Raw genomic sequence first — 17,148 nt, forward strand, 5'->3', positions numbered from 1 at the left:
TTTTGCGAACTGAACCAGGCCTAACCGAACAATGGATTATAGTTCATAGTATCTTTAGCAAATGAAAAAAAACATGTTACACTGACAAGCTCAAGGTATGTCAGTGGCCCCACCTTGTCATACCGAAAACTCTGCCACTGACAGTGAGTGGCGACTCCTCACATAATACCTTTAACCGATATCGATACAACTTTGGCCTTCTTTAGTTCCTAGAAGTAAAAAGTTTTCGGTACTGTAGCACTTTCGTTTGTTTATAACAAATATTATCCAATCATGGACTAACTAGGATCAAAAGATTCGTCTCGTGATTTACAACTAAACTGTGTAATTAGTTTTTGTTTTCGTCTATATTTAATGTTTCATGCATGTGCCACAAGATTCGATGTGACATCTTGAAATTTTTTTGTTTTCAGAGTGAACTAAACAAGGCGTTTGCTAGAACAGGAAGAAGTGATATAAAAATGTCACATTCACTGATGTGGCACACCAGCACCAACGTGCTATATTAACAAATGTCACTTTAAGTCAATATAACGTGAAGTGTGGCACTAATGTGACATTTTCATATCACTTGTCTTCGTTTCCTAGTGAAGTTATATCGAGAATCGTTACGCACTGTAATGATAGAATGTAAATTTCCCGCAGGGAGCAGGATTGTATGGGATCATGCATCGGAGACTTCGCTGGCGGCTGTGGCTGGCTTTCGCACGGCGATCTGCAGTGGGCGGTGACGGAGGATACGGCACAGACCCGATCGTCATCGTCGATGGGATGGGAACCGTAATCGGATCCGATCCGATCCGATCCTCGATCCGATGGGACGGGATGGGACCGACGACATCACATCAATCAGGCATCTACCACGTACGCTCCCGTTTATTTTCGCCGATCCGATATCGCCAGAATCGTCGTCGAGCCAAAACGGACATTAAAAGTACTCCTAGAAAACCACTCACGTATTAGACCTCGCATTAGAACACAAGAGAAGAGGCAACACTAGTCCTTTGAGGCTCGCAGCAACGATCACCAAAACTAACTCCAACCAAAGGATCTGTCTAGTTTCTCTTACTAAATTTTAGCCAGTTAAATTTTAATCATTTTAGTAACTATAAATTTTTACACACAATGACTAAAAATGAACTAAATAGTTTAGTCCCACTAGTCACTCAAGAGTAGCTAAAATAATTTGATCTGATGCAACCAAACAACACCAAAGAGAACAGCTAAAAACAACACAAGACGGTTGGATTGGGACTGCAAAACACACTACTATCACTCTGCAACCTCTACATCACCGTGCACCACTGTCTACAACCTCTATGTCACCATAGGTTGCTGACCGCCTGACTGCTACTACACTACCATCACCGAACGACATAATAAGGGTCTGTTTGGTTTCCGACCGTAGCAAGCCACGCCAAAAGCCAAAGTCTGTGGTGGTGCCAGAGGCCGTGGCAGCGAATTCTTCCACCACACCTGTGGCGCCACAAAGGTGTAGAAAGATGTATGACATGTCAAATTTGAATGGGCAACCAAACAAGATTTAAAGAGGGTGTAGCAACTTCACTGTAGTTTAGTGGCTGGCTGGTGGTGGCCAACCAAACATCCCCTAGAGGCGTCCAAGTCCGATCAACGACATGCCATCGTCACCTCATTCGCACCGTCACCGATGACGAGTCGACGATGCCCCAAGCAAAAGGAGCAATTGTCACGCATGTATAGCTAGAAAGTGTATGCACACATATCTCAATACGAATTCAATGGTACATGTGCTAAGAGCATATGCCTTAAGGGCACATTACGCATGGCTAGCTGCGGTACTTAGCTTGTCGCGAACAAACAGTAGTGTTGCTCGTGGCAAACGAGCACAAGGCTGTGTACTTCCTACACAAGTGCTACGTACTCCTTTGCGATTTGGTACTTAATAAACAAGCAAGCAAGCAGCCACAAAAAGTGCTGCAAATCCCAACGAATTCCCATCAACAAACAATCCGTTGCCATGCACACAAGTCCCCGACGATTCACCAAATCACAGAAACCGATCCGGCCGTATCTTTCACCCTTTCCGGTCAGCAACAGCAAATGAGAGCTCATAAAAAGAAAACAAAAAAAAAAAAAACCAGTTGTTGATACCACTCGCTCGCGGCGACAGCGGCAGCAGGAAAAAGGGCGAGGGAACAGGAACACGAGCAAATGGTGGTGCTGCTCTGGTGGACCCTGCGAAAGGCTCTCCGGCTGCTCCTCCAGAATTCAGGATTCCAAGGGGTCCGCCTCATGATGCTGCTGCTGCCTGCCCCGGCCTCCCTCTTCTATTCTATGTACTGACTCTATCGTGGATGGATGTGGAAGGGAAGGAGTCAATTCCTGGCAAGATTTGGAGCAAATCCGCCGGGGATCTTGCTTTTTTCCATGCGCTGGGATTTTCTTGGTCATCACACGCACCTCTCTCCCCTTTTTCCCCGGGCCGCTCTCTATTCCTTCGATCGCTTTCCCTCATATCTCCTGGAATCCTTTCATGTGCTGCTTGCCTTGTGTGTAGTGTAGTCTAGTGTAGTATGTGGTGTGTGTGTGTGTGTGTATATATATACAATACGTGAACTCAACCACACCCACACACCCTTCACCTTCAAAAAGCAAGCAAAGGAAGCTCTTTCATGCCAAGAACACATACCTCCTGCTTTTTTCAGTTTCCTTCCTCTACTGCAAACCTTCCTACACTCTGCCTCTGCTGCTAGCTCATAGCATCCTCCTTCCTTGGCCGTCCTGCTGCTGGCTCCTCTTGCTTGCCTCTGCCAGCCATGGCGGTGGTGGCCACCGAGACGCCGTTCCATGTCCTGGCCGTGGACGACAGCCTCCCGGACAGGAAGCTCATCGAGAGGCTCCTCAAGACCTCTTCCTTCCAAGGTACTCATCTCATCTGCTTGCAGCTCTGCACGCTCCTCCTTTGCTCTGGTTGTTGGGACGACGATCGACCGTGACCCTGAAACGGATTTCATGGAGAGTTTTGGCTCTGTTTTCTGCAGTAACCACTGTCGATTCCGGGAGCAAAGCCCTGCAGTTCTTGGGGATCCACGACGACGACGCCAGCACGGTCTCTGTTCACGCGCACCAGCTGGTAAGAGAAGAAGATGACTGACTGACTGCACACACATACCTGTTGAATCAGAATCATCATCATGTTCTAGTCTGAGGAAAGCAGCAGGTTTCTGATGTGCTTATTTGGTTTTGCTTCTTTGTGGGTGGGTAATAAGCAGGATGTGGCGGTGAACCTGATCATCACGGACTACTGCATGCCCGGCATGACAGGGTATGATCTGCTAAAGAAGATCAAGGTATGTGATAACAGCCATGATGTTCTTGTCTAGTGTTTCTTGGTGTGTATCATCGGCTGAAGATAGCATAGCAGGGTCTAATGAAGATGCGTGTTTGGTTTGTTTGTTTGTTCAAGCAGGAATCGTCGTCTCTTAGAGATATCCCGGTCGTGATCATGTCGTCTGAGAACATCCCTTCAAGGATCAATAGGTGAGCACTCTTATGGATCTAGATATAATTTGTTTCAGATCATCTCCTGATATTTTTCAAGTAAAAAAAAAATCGAAGTTCAGTGTAGAAAGATAAAGAGCAGTGAGAAGCTAAGTAGAATTACAGCATGAGAACAACTCTTGCCATTTATTGTGTTCCTGGCTTCCTGCATGACTGACAGCATGCTCTTGCTGAGGAATTACTTGACAATTAGTAGAAAACTTTTAGAGAGCTAAGAAAGTTCCTTTTTTTCCTTCTATATGGAGACTGAAATGAATAGGCTTGGACCAAATTGGATATGGAAATCTCTCCGAATCCTTAATGATTTGGTGCCACGTGTTGTAGTATAATAGAGGAACCGCCCCACCCATACCACAGCTCACACCGGCTTAGTATAATCTCAAGACATATTTGCTGTCTAATAATGAACAAAAAATAAGAAGAAAAGATATGGAATAATGAGCACATCGATCTTGTAGATCTTCCTTCCATATTGCCGTATCCATGAAACAGGCTTCTTGATGCAGACAGCTCACTAGCAAGCACCACTCGTCTTTGTCCCGGTTTATTCTATGGCTACTTGCACGGTGCACAGACTGAGGAAAGTTTTATTAAACACACAGAGACGGCAGGAAAGAAGTCAAATAAAGAATCAAAATACATGATGTTTGTGAATGGACAAGTGTGATAAAGATAAAAACACAAAAAAGTAGAAAAAAAAGAAGATATATTCTTAATTGCATCAGATCAGATTTAGTCATTTAGGTAAAAAAGTATAGAAATCACTGACTCACTTCTCAATTACATTTTGAATCAGATGCCTGGAGGAAGGAGCGGACGAGTTTTTCCTAAAACCAGTGCGGCTATCAGACATGAGCAAGCTCAAGCCCCACATACTGAAAAGCAGATGCAGGGAGCACTCCCAGCAGGACCAGGAACAACAGCACCAGCAGAGTGACAGCAACAGCAACGATTGCAGTAACCCCACGAACAAGAGCCACAGCGATAGCAGCCGAAAGCGAAAGGCAGAGGACAACGAGGAAATTTTGCCCCAGAAAAACAGACCAAGGCACAGTTAGCTGCAGACTGATTATAGGACAATTAACCCCCTCTTTTTTTCCCCCTTTCTCTTTGTTCTTTCTTTTACGTAGCCTTTGGCCTACTGATTTGTAACACAGATGTTTGCCACTGATTTGCAAAATATAAAGGAATCCATAACTGGATACTGCTTGATTCAAATCAAGTGATTTTGCAACACATTTCAGGACAGCTATGATAACAGCCTAGCAGGCCATCGGAGACATCTGAAAGTGACAGAGATGACTTACTAAAAAATTAGTTGTCTTACTGCTTCCAAGCTTAATACCAAGCACTTAGGTAACTTGGCACAAGATGGTTTTACCAATATCTTACAGCAAGCTTCATCCTACATTATTAGGGGTTTACACTGCCCTAGCAGAACAGTATCACCTGCCCCTCTGAGAGGTAATTTTTACAAACTGCTTATGAGACCTCATCCACCGAAATGCATGGGCCCCTTAGAAAATGCATCGGTATGTCACATGGTTCCCGGTAAGCTCGCTGTCGTATATAACTTTAACAACAGTTCCCTTGCCTAGTCCATAATAGCGAGCAACAGCATCATTCTCCAGCATGCGAGGCAGCTGAAAGATACAAGCACCAGTTTCAGTGAAGTGACATGAAATTACTTTGCCACAAGTAGGGTTAGTTCTATAAAAAAAATAACCAAGGGGAACACGAACAAGCTAATAATAATTTGGAATTGCACCTGAGACACGTCAAGAATAAACTAGCCAAAATAAACGAAATGCAGTATCCCCTCCACAACTACAAACATATTTTTAATTTCTGATTTGCATATTATTATGTAAGGATGCAGCAACATATAATTAGAACACACATAAATAGAAGGTGAAATAAACTTGACACTGCAATTAAAAAAGTTCTCTTTATAGGATGATAACAGTGCTCCCACTATGAAAATATGGGAGGATCACCAGCAATGTTTTCTGATCGTCCGATTAATCGCGATTAATCACGATTAATCGTCCTTATCGGTCTGTAGCACTCGATTAGGGCCTTCGATTCGATTAGAGCGATCAGAAACCTGATCGTCCGATTAATCACGATTAATCGTCTGATCAGGCTTCTGACCGATCAGAGTTGACTATCAGATGGGCTGCTTTTGGCCTGGGATATATTTAATTGGATCGGGCCCATTAGGGTTTCCCTTATAACTTCACCGCCACTCTCTTCTCAGTCCTCACTCCCACTCCAGCCGTCAGCTACTGAGCTCCTGCTCGTGCTGCTTGCTGCTTCCTCCTCCCTCTTCCCTGCTGCCTGCTTCTTCCTCCCCCTTCCAGCTCCAATCCAAGTAGCCCTTTGCTGCTTGCTTCCTCCTCCCTTTTCCCTGCTGCCTGCTTCTTCCTCCCCCTTGGCCCCTTCTGCTGCAACTGCAAGGTCACCTACTCTCTAGCCTCTACCCCACCTGGAGGTTGCAGGTCCAAGGGAGCACGAAGATGAGCTCCTCCTCTGAAGGCGAGCCATTAAATCGGCTTTGCTCTGCCATCTCCTCTCCACATATATACCATACATATGATATATACTTATATAGTCCTGCTATATGCTGGACGATTATATGGACGATTAGACCGATCAGGAGTCGATTAATCGTCCTGATCGTCGATTAATCGTCCTAATCGTCCTGATCGGTGCCAGATCGATTAGAAATGATAAGCCGATCAGAAAACATTGATCACCAGTTTCAATGCCACCAAGTTACATTTTAGTGAGAAATACATAAACACAACAGCACTGTAAGCACAATATAAATGATGGAAGAATTCACTGAATTATCATCAATATTTCCATGTGACAATTGCACGCAGCAGGGTAATATCATAAGTTATTGGCAATGTCAATCATTACACCCAGAAAGCATGCTAAGAGACTGCAGTATCCCATATGTCCATGATCACAAACAAAATCGAGTGCTGAAATTATGGTGTTACAGCAGCTTAGCAAATATGATGAAAAGCAACAACCAACAACAATCACCAGGTTGCATTGCTGCTCCCCACAAGATGTAACAAAAGAAGGCTACAAAATTCACATGGCACCATGACTTACAATTCCAGTATAATAAAAGCAGTACAAAATCATCATGAAGTAACTTCAACAAATTATAGAGAAGCATACCTGTGAATCCACCACATTGTACTCCTTCAGGAGCTTGGCTTTCTCCTCAGCAGTCAACACTTGATGCTTGGGCTTGAGGGCATGCTTAGTGATGTTCACCAGTAGTTCCGTGATCTATCATCGGAAGAGTGCATTGATATGAATACAGGAATAAATACAAGATAAAACAGCAAAATATCAACTTTACATTATCTTCTGAATTAAAACTTGATGTTCAGATCATAATTTGCAGAAGAACACATAGTGAAAATTCAGATTTGGCATTGTAGTTACAACCCAAAGAGTGTGTTGTTATTCACTTAAAGAGACTGAACAAAATGTGAAGAGCAGCCAACAAATTAGACAAAACCTGACCTGGAACGTGTCAACTTTATATGGAAAGATCTCCTTGATAGCTTCTCTGGCTTTAGACATTATTCTGCCCTGGAGGATCAGAATCAGTCTGGACAAGTTCTCATCTTTAACTCCAGTATATACCACCCGGATAGCCGCGATTTTGACAGGTTCAGGTGGACAGAACACAACTTTCACCTGCATAACACATAGTTGAGATGCATCCTTTACTCACTTCACTTATGGCAAGAACAATTGGTATAAACAAGCACCTCATATGCATGAAAAGACAACAGATAAAGCAGCCATACAATACCGATGCACGTAACCCTTTAACTTCTGTAGATACATACATAACAAATTCAACAGTTGATACCATCCCAGTTGTAGGTTGGTGCCAACTCTGACAGTCATGAGCACAAGAATAATAATGTCCCTAACCCGTAGGGGTCATCAGCAAATAAACAGCAAGTAAGGATGATTTAAGTGAGAAAGGGCAGGAAAGAGCTGATGTGCCTCTTTTCCCCAAACTCCTCAATCTCGCAGTACCTCCGTCCAAAATCCATATCCGAGCACAACTGGGTTCTAGTACACTAATGAGTAACAAGAATCAATTTTGGGAAGTTCCTTAATCAGGAGTACAAAGCCAGACCTGATGGAGCACGACCCGAATGCAGGTTGAAATCGTGCGCTAGAACACGAATCTAACTCTAACCCTAATGCAAGAACATCTGAAGCCACACCGATGATGATTGTATGGTACCATGGGGGTAAGTAACTGGAAAGAAGGGGAAAAAACCACACCTTGCTGGATGGGTCGGAGGCGAGGGTAGTGGAGAAGGCGAGGCGTTCGAGCTCCGGCTTGTCTTCCCACCAGGCGCGGAACTCCGGGAGGGTGCGGGCGAGCTCGTCCTCCGGGACGGCGTACCCGCGGTCGCGGAGCATCTCCAGCGCTGTGCGGCGGGCCAGGAAGAGGCGCTTGCTCTCCACGCTGCCCCCGAGGTCGAGCATCGCCGATATGCAGGCGGCCACCTCGGGGACGGCATCGTCGTCGTCGTCGTAGTCGTCGACGGCCCGGGCGGCTCCGTTGGGCGCGCGCGCGGCGGCGGCGGCCGTGCTCTCCGCCGAGTCCATGGTCAGCGCCGAGTTCTGCGAGGGGACGAACTGGTTTAGATCCATTTCCGCTCTTGGGTTGGGTGGGCTGGGGTTTTAGGTGGGTACTGGGTACAAGGGAGGAATCTCACTCTTCTTAACGATGATGAAATGAATGGAATAATATAGGTTGGCATTTTAAAAAATAGAATTACTCCTTTGCAGTTGATTTTTTTTTTGCTTTTTCCATCAATCACATACCTCCCCACGCTTTTCCTCCTCAACTCCGGTGGCGACTAGGGTTTCAATAGGTAACCCACTCTTCTTTCTTAATTCCGACGAGCTTAAAAGGGAATTCGGTGGAAGGCAGATCGACCAAGCAGTGGAGATGGTGGGAGGGTGACTTAGTGTCGTGGCAGCAGCTGAGGGAGAGGGGAAGAAGGCGGCCGTCATGAGCGCGCTAGGGTTTTGCTCGTGGAGCTCAGGCGAAACCCTAGCGTGTCGCGATGGGGCGGTGGGCAGCGGTGAGGGCGAGGATGAGGAGGAGGACATGGTCGTCCCTGAGGCAGGTGCGGGTGGGGCGCAAGGAGGAAGGCGCGGGTAGGGCACGACGAAGAGGAAGGCACAGGTGGGGCACGAGGAAGAGGAAGGCACAGGTAGGGCGCGAGGAAGAAAGGCTCGCGAGTAGAAGGAATAAGGCTGGCATGAGGAGAGGCACTGCCACCGGTACATATCTAAAAAATGGTATGATGTGACGGTAATATAATTCTTAAGACTAATATAATGCTCAAAAACATAAGTTTTGAAGAGAAACGGAAGAATCTCTATTACTAGATGATTTTGAAATCAGATGTTGCTCAAGTTTTTTTAAAAATTAGGGGAAAGTTTTTATTCACCTGATAATTAGACTCCAGATCTCATTTTGTAAAACTCTAGATGGTTCCACTCTTCGTGCACTGCAAGAAAGAATGATTTTTCTCTCTTGTCTCGGAATAAATTAAAAGCCAATAAATCACTATTTTTTTTACTTTACCGGTAGCGAAGCTATGTAACCAACACACAAGTAACAACCAAAAGGCCAGTTTATTATTGTGAATAGTTTTGGAATTTTCCTTTCCATGTTTCTCGGGTTCATTTATCATGACTTGTTTTGTAATTATAAATATGCTTTTTGATTTTTCAGTATGGTACCTCTAACAAGTTTATCTTTTAAAATAGCTTCAAGAGTCGTATGAAGACCCAATATCCTAACTTGTATAATATAGAAACAAACTGCTATTGCTACAAGCTCTTGATACTATACTGCTTAATGTTTTCTTTAAAATAGCATTACTAGGTAATAAATTGTTAGCAGATAGCAACAAGATTTGCAAACCTCAAACCTTGAATTACACATAGGAAGGGATACTGTTTTTTACTTGCTAAAAATAACAGTTTTTTTAATACACACTAGAGACAAAGGTTTCTTGAAATTTTTGTCGATTAAAGAACTTTTTGAAATCATTTTTTATGGCTTCTTAAAAAGGGTGTTATATTCTGACAAAAGATAATTTAGTAAGAAGTAATTGGAACAGGAGCAAATTGTATGGTTTGCACGTATGATGTTTTGGGGTTTGAGTCAAACTTTTATAACTTTGATTATTAACAATAATTTTTAATTATTCATTTGAGGAACTTGAATCATATGCATAGGTTTTCCATGGAAAAACTTTCATAAAAACATAAATTCATTAGGATGTTCATTTATATTCTAATAGAAAATGGTTTTTGTTGTCCAAGACATCATTGTCCGGAAGGGGAAAAAAAAGAAAGAATGGGACTGCATACCCAACAATCAAGTAATTTTCGTTTTTCCTCTCACTCAATTTTATCCAACCATTTTATCTCATCCCAAAAGTAGGTACCAAAAATTCTAATGTCAACCATATTTGAGTGTAAAGAAATTACTTTTTTAACATTAAATACAGCAGGAGAGGCCCTCACTGTAGAGATTTTACTAAACTAGGTAAATGTCTGTGCGTTGCAACGGAAAAAATAATATAACATGATAATATAGGTATAAACATGTCTTATATCATTATTTTAAAAATAACATTTCCAGAATGATGTTTGCAATATCACTGTTACATGAATCTTCATAAAAGATGAACAGTTAGAGCATGAGTAGCAAAACTAACACAAGGATCAGGTATGGTTTTGCCACATCAGGTGGGTGATACTCTCAGCTTTGCTTGGAGTTTGGACTCGCAGCTTGACACTGTGTTGATGCAGCGGTATATGCAGTCAAAATGAACCTTCAGAGCTGTGACGATAGCAATTACATTCAGTTACAAGAAATGGTGATGGACACTAGAAGCATGCAAAAGTGATAAGTTACCTGCAAAGTTGAAACCCTTTTCAGCAAATGGCCTTTCCGTTCGACGAGATCGTATTACTTCACACCATTAGCTACTCCCGAAATTTTATTAGATCAGATTACTCCGAGAACTCAAAACGGAATTGAATCAATCAACACACAATGAATAGCCATGTTTTAAATAGCGAGCTAAGGCCAAGGTGTTCAGCGTTTTATAAACCGTAATTAGTGTACTTTAGCGGTAAAATTGTGTATAAACGCAAATAGCGGCACAATTTTTTTCAAGCTATTTCGAGCTATAGCGGCAAAAATAGTGGGCTATTTTTTTCCATGATGAATAGTGAGGATGAATATTGTGCTACACTGAGAACACTATTTGCATTAAAAAGATCTTAAGTTGTACTAATAGCAAAAGGCCAAAATTCAAACACAACTAAAGTTGCCAACCTTAGCAAGCATCTGACCATAGATGAAGAGACTAATAGCAATGCAGGGAAGAAGGCATGGCAATGTAGGCGCAGTGATATAGTCCTCTACATAGTGGCACTACAACCTTCTAGTGGCAGGGGCATACTTATTTACTAAATTACGAGCTAACTTGACATAACCAACTGTCATGGTAGCAGTACTAAATAAACGGCCACAAATACCACTTGTTAAGTTTGTATGGATTAGACTCATACAAATTAGACTCATACGAAGCAAAGTTGCTAGGAGCCAAAACCATTCCCTACATATTGCCAGGAAATTGAACTTTGCAATGAACCCAAAAAACTATCCACAGAAAGATTGAAAATGACCATTCTAAAACTGGCGCTGTATATATATGTGATAGTGTCAAATAATCCACTAAAGACGTAAACCAAACAAAAGCTGAATCATTGTTTATGTGATCTTCACTTCCTATCAAAGTTTACCAGGGGCAATGAAGCTTCAAAGATAAGTGAGTGATAGATCAGATTATTAATGTTTGAACTACTACCTTACCTATATTAGGGACTGCTAATATATGGAAAACTAATATTAAAAATGAGTCGATGTACAGATCATTTATATACTGACATGGCAATGCAGTCCATAGGTTATTTCTGCAAGAAATTTATTTATGTGGATATGCCAAAGTTGTTGTACCTCTGTTCTTAGGGATGACATTTTGTTACCTGTTTCTAATTGTGTTTTAATTGCAAGTGCACTAAAAATTTAAAAACAAAAAATAATATTCATATTCATTCATATAGATGTGCACAAAAATTTCTAAATCCAACTGGATTTTGATTTAGATTAAGAAGAAAGCAAAAGAGGGCTCCTGAAATTTGCACTGAAAGAGTGATATGATGCCCTCATGGCAGCGCCTGATTCAGTTTAGTATGCACAAGTCAAGCATCAGGCCTTGAGAAGCAGATGGGACTATTAGAGGTTGTATTAATTACACCGTGTTGACTGCAGTTGAAACGAGCCGGCTCGTCCCGTCGCTTACGAAATTGATCCCGAGCGTCGGCTCCAGCAGCGCCATGTGCACCTCCTCTTGCAACAGCGACACTGGCAGGAAATACATAGCCATGTATTTGATTTGGCTTGTAGGACAGCTTTGGAAAAAAAGGGACTGTTCTATACAAAGGGGCTGTTTGGTTCCCCTTGCTAAATTTTAGCCAACTAGATTTTAGTCACTTTAGTAGCTAAAGTTCCAAACACACTGACTAAAAGGAGCTAAAATAGTTTAGTCCTACTAGTCACCTAAGAGTAACTAAAATAATTTTAGCTGGCTAAAATTTAGCAAGGGGAACCAAACGGGGCGAAAGTAATGTATTTGATTTGGTTTGTAGGGAAGTTTTTTGGAAAAAAGGGATTGTTGTGTACCTCTGTGAATGGCTGGTTGTAGATTTTGTAGTCCAAAAAGCGATTCCAATGAATTTGATAGTCAATGTGCCAATCAATTTAAACTTTTGATAAATAGAGTTAAATATATTTCAGAAATTAAAACTACACTACTTTTCATGCTTCGTGAAGGCTTCTAGTTATCCTTTCTGTTTTTTTTTTAAAAGAGACTATTCTAGTTCTCTGGTAAAATTGGAGTGTTACAACTCTCTGCCTCTTGAATTTGGTTAGCACAAATTACTTCTCGATGAATAAATATTAAACAGTTCCAAAAGCATCACTACCAGATGTTGTGGTAAAACAACATAAAGAATCATTAGAGAAAGATCATACCTTCTTGTGTAGAAAGCTGAAAGATGCTTGATTTTCAGAGTCAGTTGGGCCCCTGTAAAAAAATATGAACATAAGTTTTGCATCTTATTATCTCTGGTAATAAAAAAAGCAAAACAAATTCAGTAAATTCAGTGAGCACATGATAAAAAATTTCAAGCAGCTCTATTCCAGGTCACTAACATTTCTAAGATTTCCATTTTTCATAAAAGCTTCGCAATTGATCAGGGGAGTTGTGATCATGGGATTTCTACATAAAAATAGTCAATCTACCAAAATTAATCCACGATCAGAATAATCATAATTTTTTGCCATCCTATCTGGAATTTCATTTGACCACCACCGAATTATTCTTTTAGAACAAATCATCTCTATTGTACATACTATTGCCCTCTACAGTTCTGATTCAGTGTTGCTCTAATCCCAATCAAAGTGAAGCAATATACCTAAGCCTAACAAAGCTGTAGCAGATTATAAGCTGTATGATTTTCATACTTTCCCTCTACAACCACAGCTTGAGAAACCCAGCCTAATAAATCAAGCTAAACCCCACACATTGCCCAACAAATAATGACTAATACTGCAACCTAAAGCAACAACTACTGAACTGTCACATGAAGCATCAGGAAGTAGTACCTGCCCTACAGCCCATGCCAACCCTTGATGCTGCTGCTTGGCCGATGTCTTGCATTAGAGGCACATGATTTTCAAGCAAACGACTTTCACAAAACTAATTGAGCTATTAAAGGCTACAGATAGTCGACCAATACAATAAACCGTGTCAAATCAACTGTTGAGCTGTATTTGAAACTTGATAGGCAAAAGGAGACCACCTGATTAGTAATCAGCGCTCACCCAAGGGACAACTACTCACAAGTCTGACAGAAAATTTCCTCGCCTCTTCATGAATCTGCAACACAAAAAAGTGAAGAGAGTAGTAGTATTAGCAACCACCAACCACATGAATGGATTTGCCGAAGCATCCAATAGATACCCACGGGTGGCCCCTTCACGATGACATGATGGTGGGAAAGCAGAATGCTGCCATCTTCCCAGAGCCGGTTTGCGTGTAGGCCATGAGGTCCTGGCCAACCAGCGAGATGTGGATGGCGTGGCGCTGCACAGGGGTGGGGCGCACGTACCTATAGTGGCGAATGACGATGTGGCAAGGGAAGACGCGGAGACGCCGGGCGACAGAGGGTTGTCGAGGGAGTCGTCGGCATCGGGGTGCCAGGACGTGGGAGTGGAAGACGGAGAGGGAGAGGGCTTCCGTGAATTGGCGTGCGAGGAAGGCGATGTGGCGAGGGGAGTCGGCCGGATGTTTCACCTCGCCTGTGAATGATTGTTAAGAGCTGGAAGGCAAAAGGGAGGGAGGAACTCGCTGCCACCGCCGGGTACAGAACCGGCACCATTGGTGCCGGAGGCAAAAAGAATAAGATGGGGATGGGGACGGGGCTGGCGGCGGGCGTGCTCGGAGGGTTGGCTAGGGTGGAGGAGAAACTGGAGAGGGAGGACTCGTACGGCGGCGGCGCCGGCGGCGGCTACGGGAGTCACTGACCGTTTTGGCCGGGGGCGAGGGGAGTGGATGCGGACGATTGCTCAAGAAAACTACACAAACCTATCTGGCAATATGCCAAACAGAAAATTAATCTCTTTTTGTAACTTTCAGTAACAGAGTAGATTACTTCGAGTAGGAATAGCAACAAATGTGTTGTTCAGAAGAGAAACAGAGCTATTAAAATACGATAGCAAACTACTGCTGCAAAAATCGCTCAGCTGCGTATTTTAGCAATTAAGATCCCATCCAAATGCAAGAAGCATGAACATTTGGTGTCCTTGACAAAATGAATGAAGGGCCTATTTTCTGAGATAAGTAAATTTTTGGCACAACTAGATACAATTACTGAAACTACTTCATCCTGGAGGAGCCAATGAGTTTGACCTCAGCCTCAATGCAGCACTTGGTTTTGACGAGATAACCATTTGATGAGTCCTGAATATCCTCCATCGAAACAACCTTCTCAAATCCCCAGGTCGGATAATTGTTTGAGAACTGGGTCCGGCCTGCAATACCCAACAGCAAAAGAAGGGTTTAAATATGTGAAAACAATTTAGCATCCCGAGACCTATATCCATTGAGCAAATTTGTACTAAATAGCAAACCTTTTGTTATGAAATGCTTGCCACCTTCCTGGTTTTTTATGGATAAGGTATATTCAACCAGGACGGCATAGTCTTCGGGGAGATCATTTATCATCTTTTTCAGGTACAAGGAGATGTGGTTTTCTTCTTTATTGAGGTAAATCGACCTGCAAGATTGGACAATTAATGCAAAGCCCCACAACTGAAGCGATCGTGCATAAATGAGTGCAGCTCCTCCCAACCTCTAGTGATCAAATGCACCGAGTGGCATTTAAACCATGTTTTGAATCAAGGTAAGGAAATCCAGATGAAATCACCCTACCATTTGTATCCACCGGCTGTGAACTCCGGGGAGTACCCTTCGTTCTCCATTCCAAAGAAGTCCGCAATGCACCACGTGTAAGCATCTTTGACCTCGGGCAAAGTGCTCGTATTCTTGACATAGAATTTCTCTGATGCCGTCTTTGCTTTTGTGGTGACAACTTTTATGAACTTGACACCAAAGACGCAGTTGTCATTGATGACGAATCCAGATGAATTCTTCAGTTTCGCAAGCCTAATCATGCATGACTTGCCAGAACTTGTGCTTGCAGTGTGGAAAGTATGGCTCACTGCACAACAAAATATATCAATTCATCGAAACAAGTAATGACTGGGAAATCTTACTAGGAAATAGGAAGGTATGGAGCCAAGTTTAAAGCATTCTGGTAAATTTTTCCCCAGGTGCAGTTTGCTACTTTACCGTGATGTTCACTATGCTTTCCATATGACTGATCATATATGATCAATCTGAAAGATGTGTCGACGATAGTGTTGGGTTCCACTGAAGCTTTTGACCGCACAAGCCTGAGGGAGACACACTCTTCACCGTCGCTGTTTCTGTCCATTGGATTCAGTCTCAAGTGCCTGCAAAGAAGTCAAGACAGACCAGGATATGAACCAGATAGACTATATATATGGAGCAGCTCTAGTTGTAGGAACTAAGTGATGCAACAAATTCAAGAGTCGAAAAGGATAGCTGCAACTGCAGTCCATACCAGTCATGGCCCATGATCTTAAACACTCTAGAGTTTATCCATCCTTCACCCTTGTCAAGAAGGGAGGAGAAGTTGTCGATGCTCCACTTAAACGTTGCCTTGTCTGACGCTGGAGAACAAGGTGTCAGCCACACACATTATATTGGAGGTCAGGTCAGGTACAGCCCCGAGACAGATTGTGAAACAGTGAATGGGAGAACAGCGTGGAAGGTTTAAACTAAACTAGAAACACTCATAGAAAAGAATTCCAAATAGAGCAAGGCCATAGTGAAGAGTTAAGGTGCCCGTGACGATCCATCCATTGGCGCAGCCGCAATGTGCATGCTATCAGCCAAACATGACTATGAAGAACGACGAACTAGCACAGACATGTGTATCATATCATAAGATAGAAAACGTGGGGAAAAAAAAGAGATCTTACAAGCACCAGCGACACAGCAGTTGCCCATGGCTCGGCGGCTCTTCCAGTCCAGGAATTATTCCTCTGCAATTGAGATATATAAGAATTATTCCTCTGAAATTGAGATATATATGATAGTTCAGAGTGTCGATAAATCTAATCTTGCATTGTAGATCAAGAACCACATATAAGAGAATAATGCAGACTCCATGACCCGGAATGTCAAATGAGATATCCTAACAAATAATGTGATAGTGTTGCTTACTTGAGAACAAGATTTATTAGGGTATATCTCACTCTAATTCCTTTTAACTTTCCACGATCGCAGTAAAAGAAAGGAGCATCCTTTCCGACGGATCGGAAGAGGAAACACCGAAGCGGCGAGAGAGATCGGGGTTTGGGAAGACGAGCTCACCTCGCGATGGTTCGGCGGCGGCGAACGAAGTGCTCGCCGTGAGATTGTTCTGAGAGTTGGAGCGGAAGCAGGGGTAGGTTTTATGCACACGAGGAGGTCTCTGTCATTGAACGTAAAAAGGAAAAAAATATTTTACCATTATTGAATTCTGGGCTTTCCCGTGTTTATTAGGAAAAGAAAGATTTATTAGGAAAAAAAGATAGAAAAGGGCTTAGATTTAATCACTTTTTCCTTTACTCCCCACCTAATCTTTCAATTCTGACCATGCCTAAAATACTCTATATATCCACCTCAAACACTAGCGCCACCGTCTAAGGAGAAAAAAATAATATTGCCACCTATGCGTCCTCCGATAACCGTGACCGTGGCTGCTATCGTGAGCGAGGACGCATGTGGTGGCCAAGAGCCACCTGTTTGTGGTGCTCGA

The 17,148-nt window shown here is 42.8% G+C and overlaps 3 protein-coding genes across 3 annotated transcripts; 1 reads left to right on the forward strand and 2 right to left on the reverse strand.

Annotated features, from left to right (window-relative positions):
* On the forward strand, positions 2,440–4,779 carry LOC110435576 (two-component response regulator ORR9-like). The gene is made up of 5 exons (XM_021461254.1): positions 2,440–2,904; positions 3,024–3,115; positions 3,255–3,332; positions 3,452–3,522; positions 4,340–4,779. Exons 1-5 carry the CDS (start codon positions 2,799–2,801, stop codon positions 4,599–4,601), a joined length of 609 nt encoding a protein of 202 aa, XP_021316929.1. The 5' UTR covers positions 2,440–2,798; the 3' UTR covers positions 4,602–4,779.
* On the reverse strand, positions 4,834–8,678 carry LOC8085637 (DNA-directed RNA polymerase V subunit 5A). The gene is made up of 5 exons (XM_002450205.2): positions 8,428–8,678; positions 7,879–8,223; positions 7,096–7,272; positions 6,742–6,855; positions 4,834–5,186 (listed from the first exon to the last, which is right to left on the reverse strand). The coding sequence occupies exons 1-5, from the start codon at positions 8,617–8,619 to the stop codon at positions 5,061–5,063; spliced, it is 954 nt and encodes a 317-aa protein (XP_002450250.2). The 5' UTR covers positions 8,620–8,678; the 3' UTR covers positions 4,834–5,060.
* Positions 10,183–16,805, reverse strand: LOC110435575. Its single transcript, XM_021461253.1, has 11 exons — positions 16,722–16,805; positions 16,328–16,390; positions 15,907–16,015; positions 15,612–15,775; positions 15,192–15,480; positions 14,891–15,036; positions 13,870–14,791; positions 13,364–13,637; positions 12,731–12,782; positions 10,544–12,061; positions 10,183–10,468 (listed from the first exon to the last, which is right to left on the reverse strand). The coding sequence occupies exons 2-7, from the start codon at positions 16,353–16,355 to the stop codon at positions 14,637–14,639; spliced, it is 891 nt and encodes a 296-aa protein (XP_021316928.1). The 5' UTR covers positions 16,356–16,390; positions 16,722–16,805; the 3' UTR covers positions 10,183–10,468; positions 10,544–12,061; positions 12,731–12,782; positions 13,364–13,637; positions 13,870–14,636.

This window comes from Sorghum bicolor, chromosome 5, assembly GCF_000003195.3.
Source record: "Sorghum bicolor cultivar BTx623 chromosome 5, Sorghum_bicolor_NCBIv3, whole genome shotgun sequence".
Classification (NCBI taxonomy): domain Eukaryota; kingdom Viridiplantae; phylum Streptophyta; class Magnoliopsida; order Poales; family Poaceae; genus Sorghum; species Sorghum bicolor.

What these genes read in the sequence shown, in the direction of transcription:
- LOC110435576 (XM_021461254.1), top strand. Translation starts at nt 2,799, where the DNA reads ATGGCGGTGGTGGCCACCGAGACGCCGTTCCATGTCCTGGCCGTGGAC. An exon ending in CAAGACCTCTTCCTTCCAAG is followed by an intron (nt 2,905 to 3,023) that starts GTACTCATCTCA and finishes TGTTTTCTGCAG; the next exon opens with TAACCACTGTCGATTCCGGG. An exon ending in CTGTTCACGCGCACCAGCTG is followed by an intron (nt 3,116 to 3,254) that starts GTAAGAGAAGAA and finishes GGTAATAAGCAG; the next exon opens with GATGTGGCGGTGAACCTGAT.
- LOC8085637 (XM_002450205.2), bottom strand. Translation starts at nt 8,619, where the DNA reads ATGACGGCCGCCTTCTTCCCCTCTCCCTCAGCTGCTGCCACGACACTA. An exon ending in CCTCCGACCCATCCAGCAAG is followed by an intron (nt 7,273 to 7,878) that starts GTGTGGTTTTTT and finishes TGTGTTATGCAG; the next exon opens with GTGAAAGTTGTGTTCTGTCC. An exon ending in ATAAAGTTGACACGTTCCAG is followed by an intron (nt 6,856 to 7,095) that starts GTCAGGTTTTGT and finishes TTCCGATGATAG; the next exon opens with ATCACGGAACTACTGGTGAA.
- LOC110435575 (XM_021461253.1), bottom strand. Translation starts at nt 16,355, where the DNA reads ATGGGCAACTGCTGTGTCGCTGGTGCTT. An exon ending in CTGCTGTGTCGCTGGTGCTT is followed by an intron (nt 16,016 to 16,327) that starts GTAAGATCTCTT and finishes CTTGTTCTCCAG; the next exon opens with CGTCAGACAAGGCAACGTTT. An exon ending in AAAGCATAGTGAACATCACG is followed by an intron (nt 15,481 to 15,611) that starts GTAAAGTAGCAA and finishes TTTGTTGTGCAG; the next exon opens with TGAGCCATACTTTCCACACT.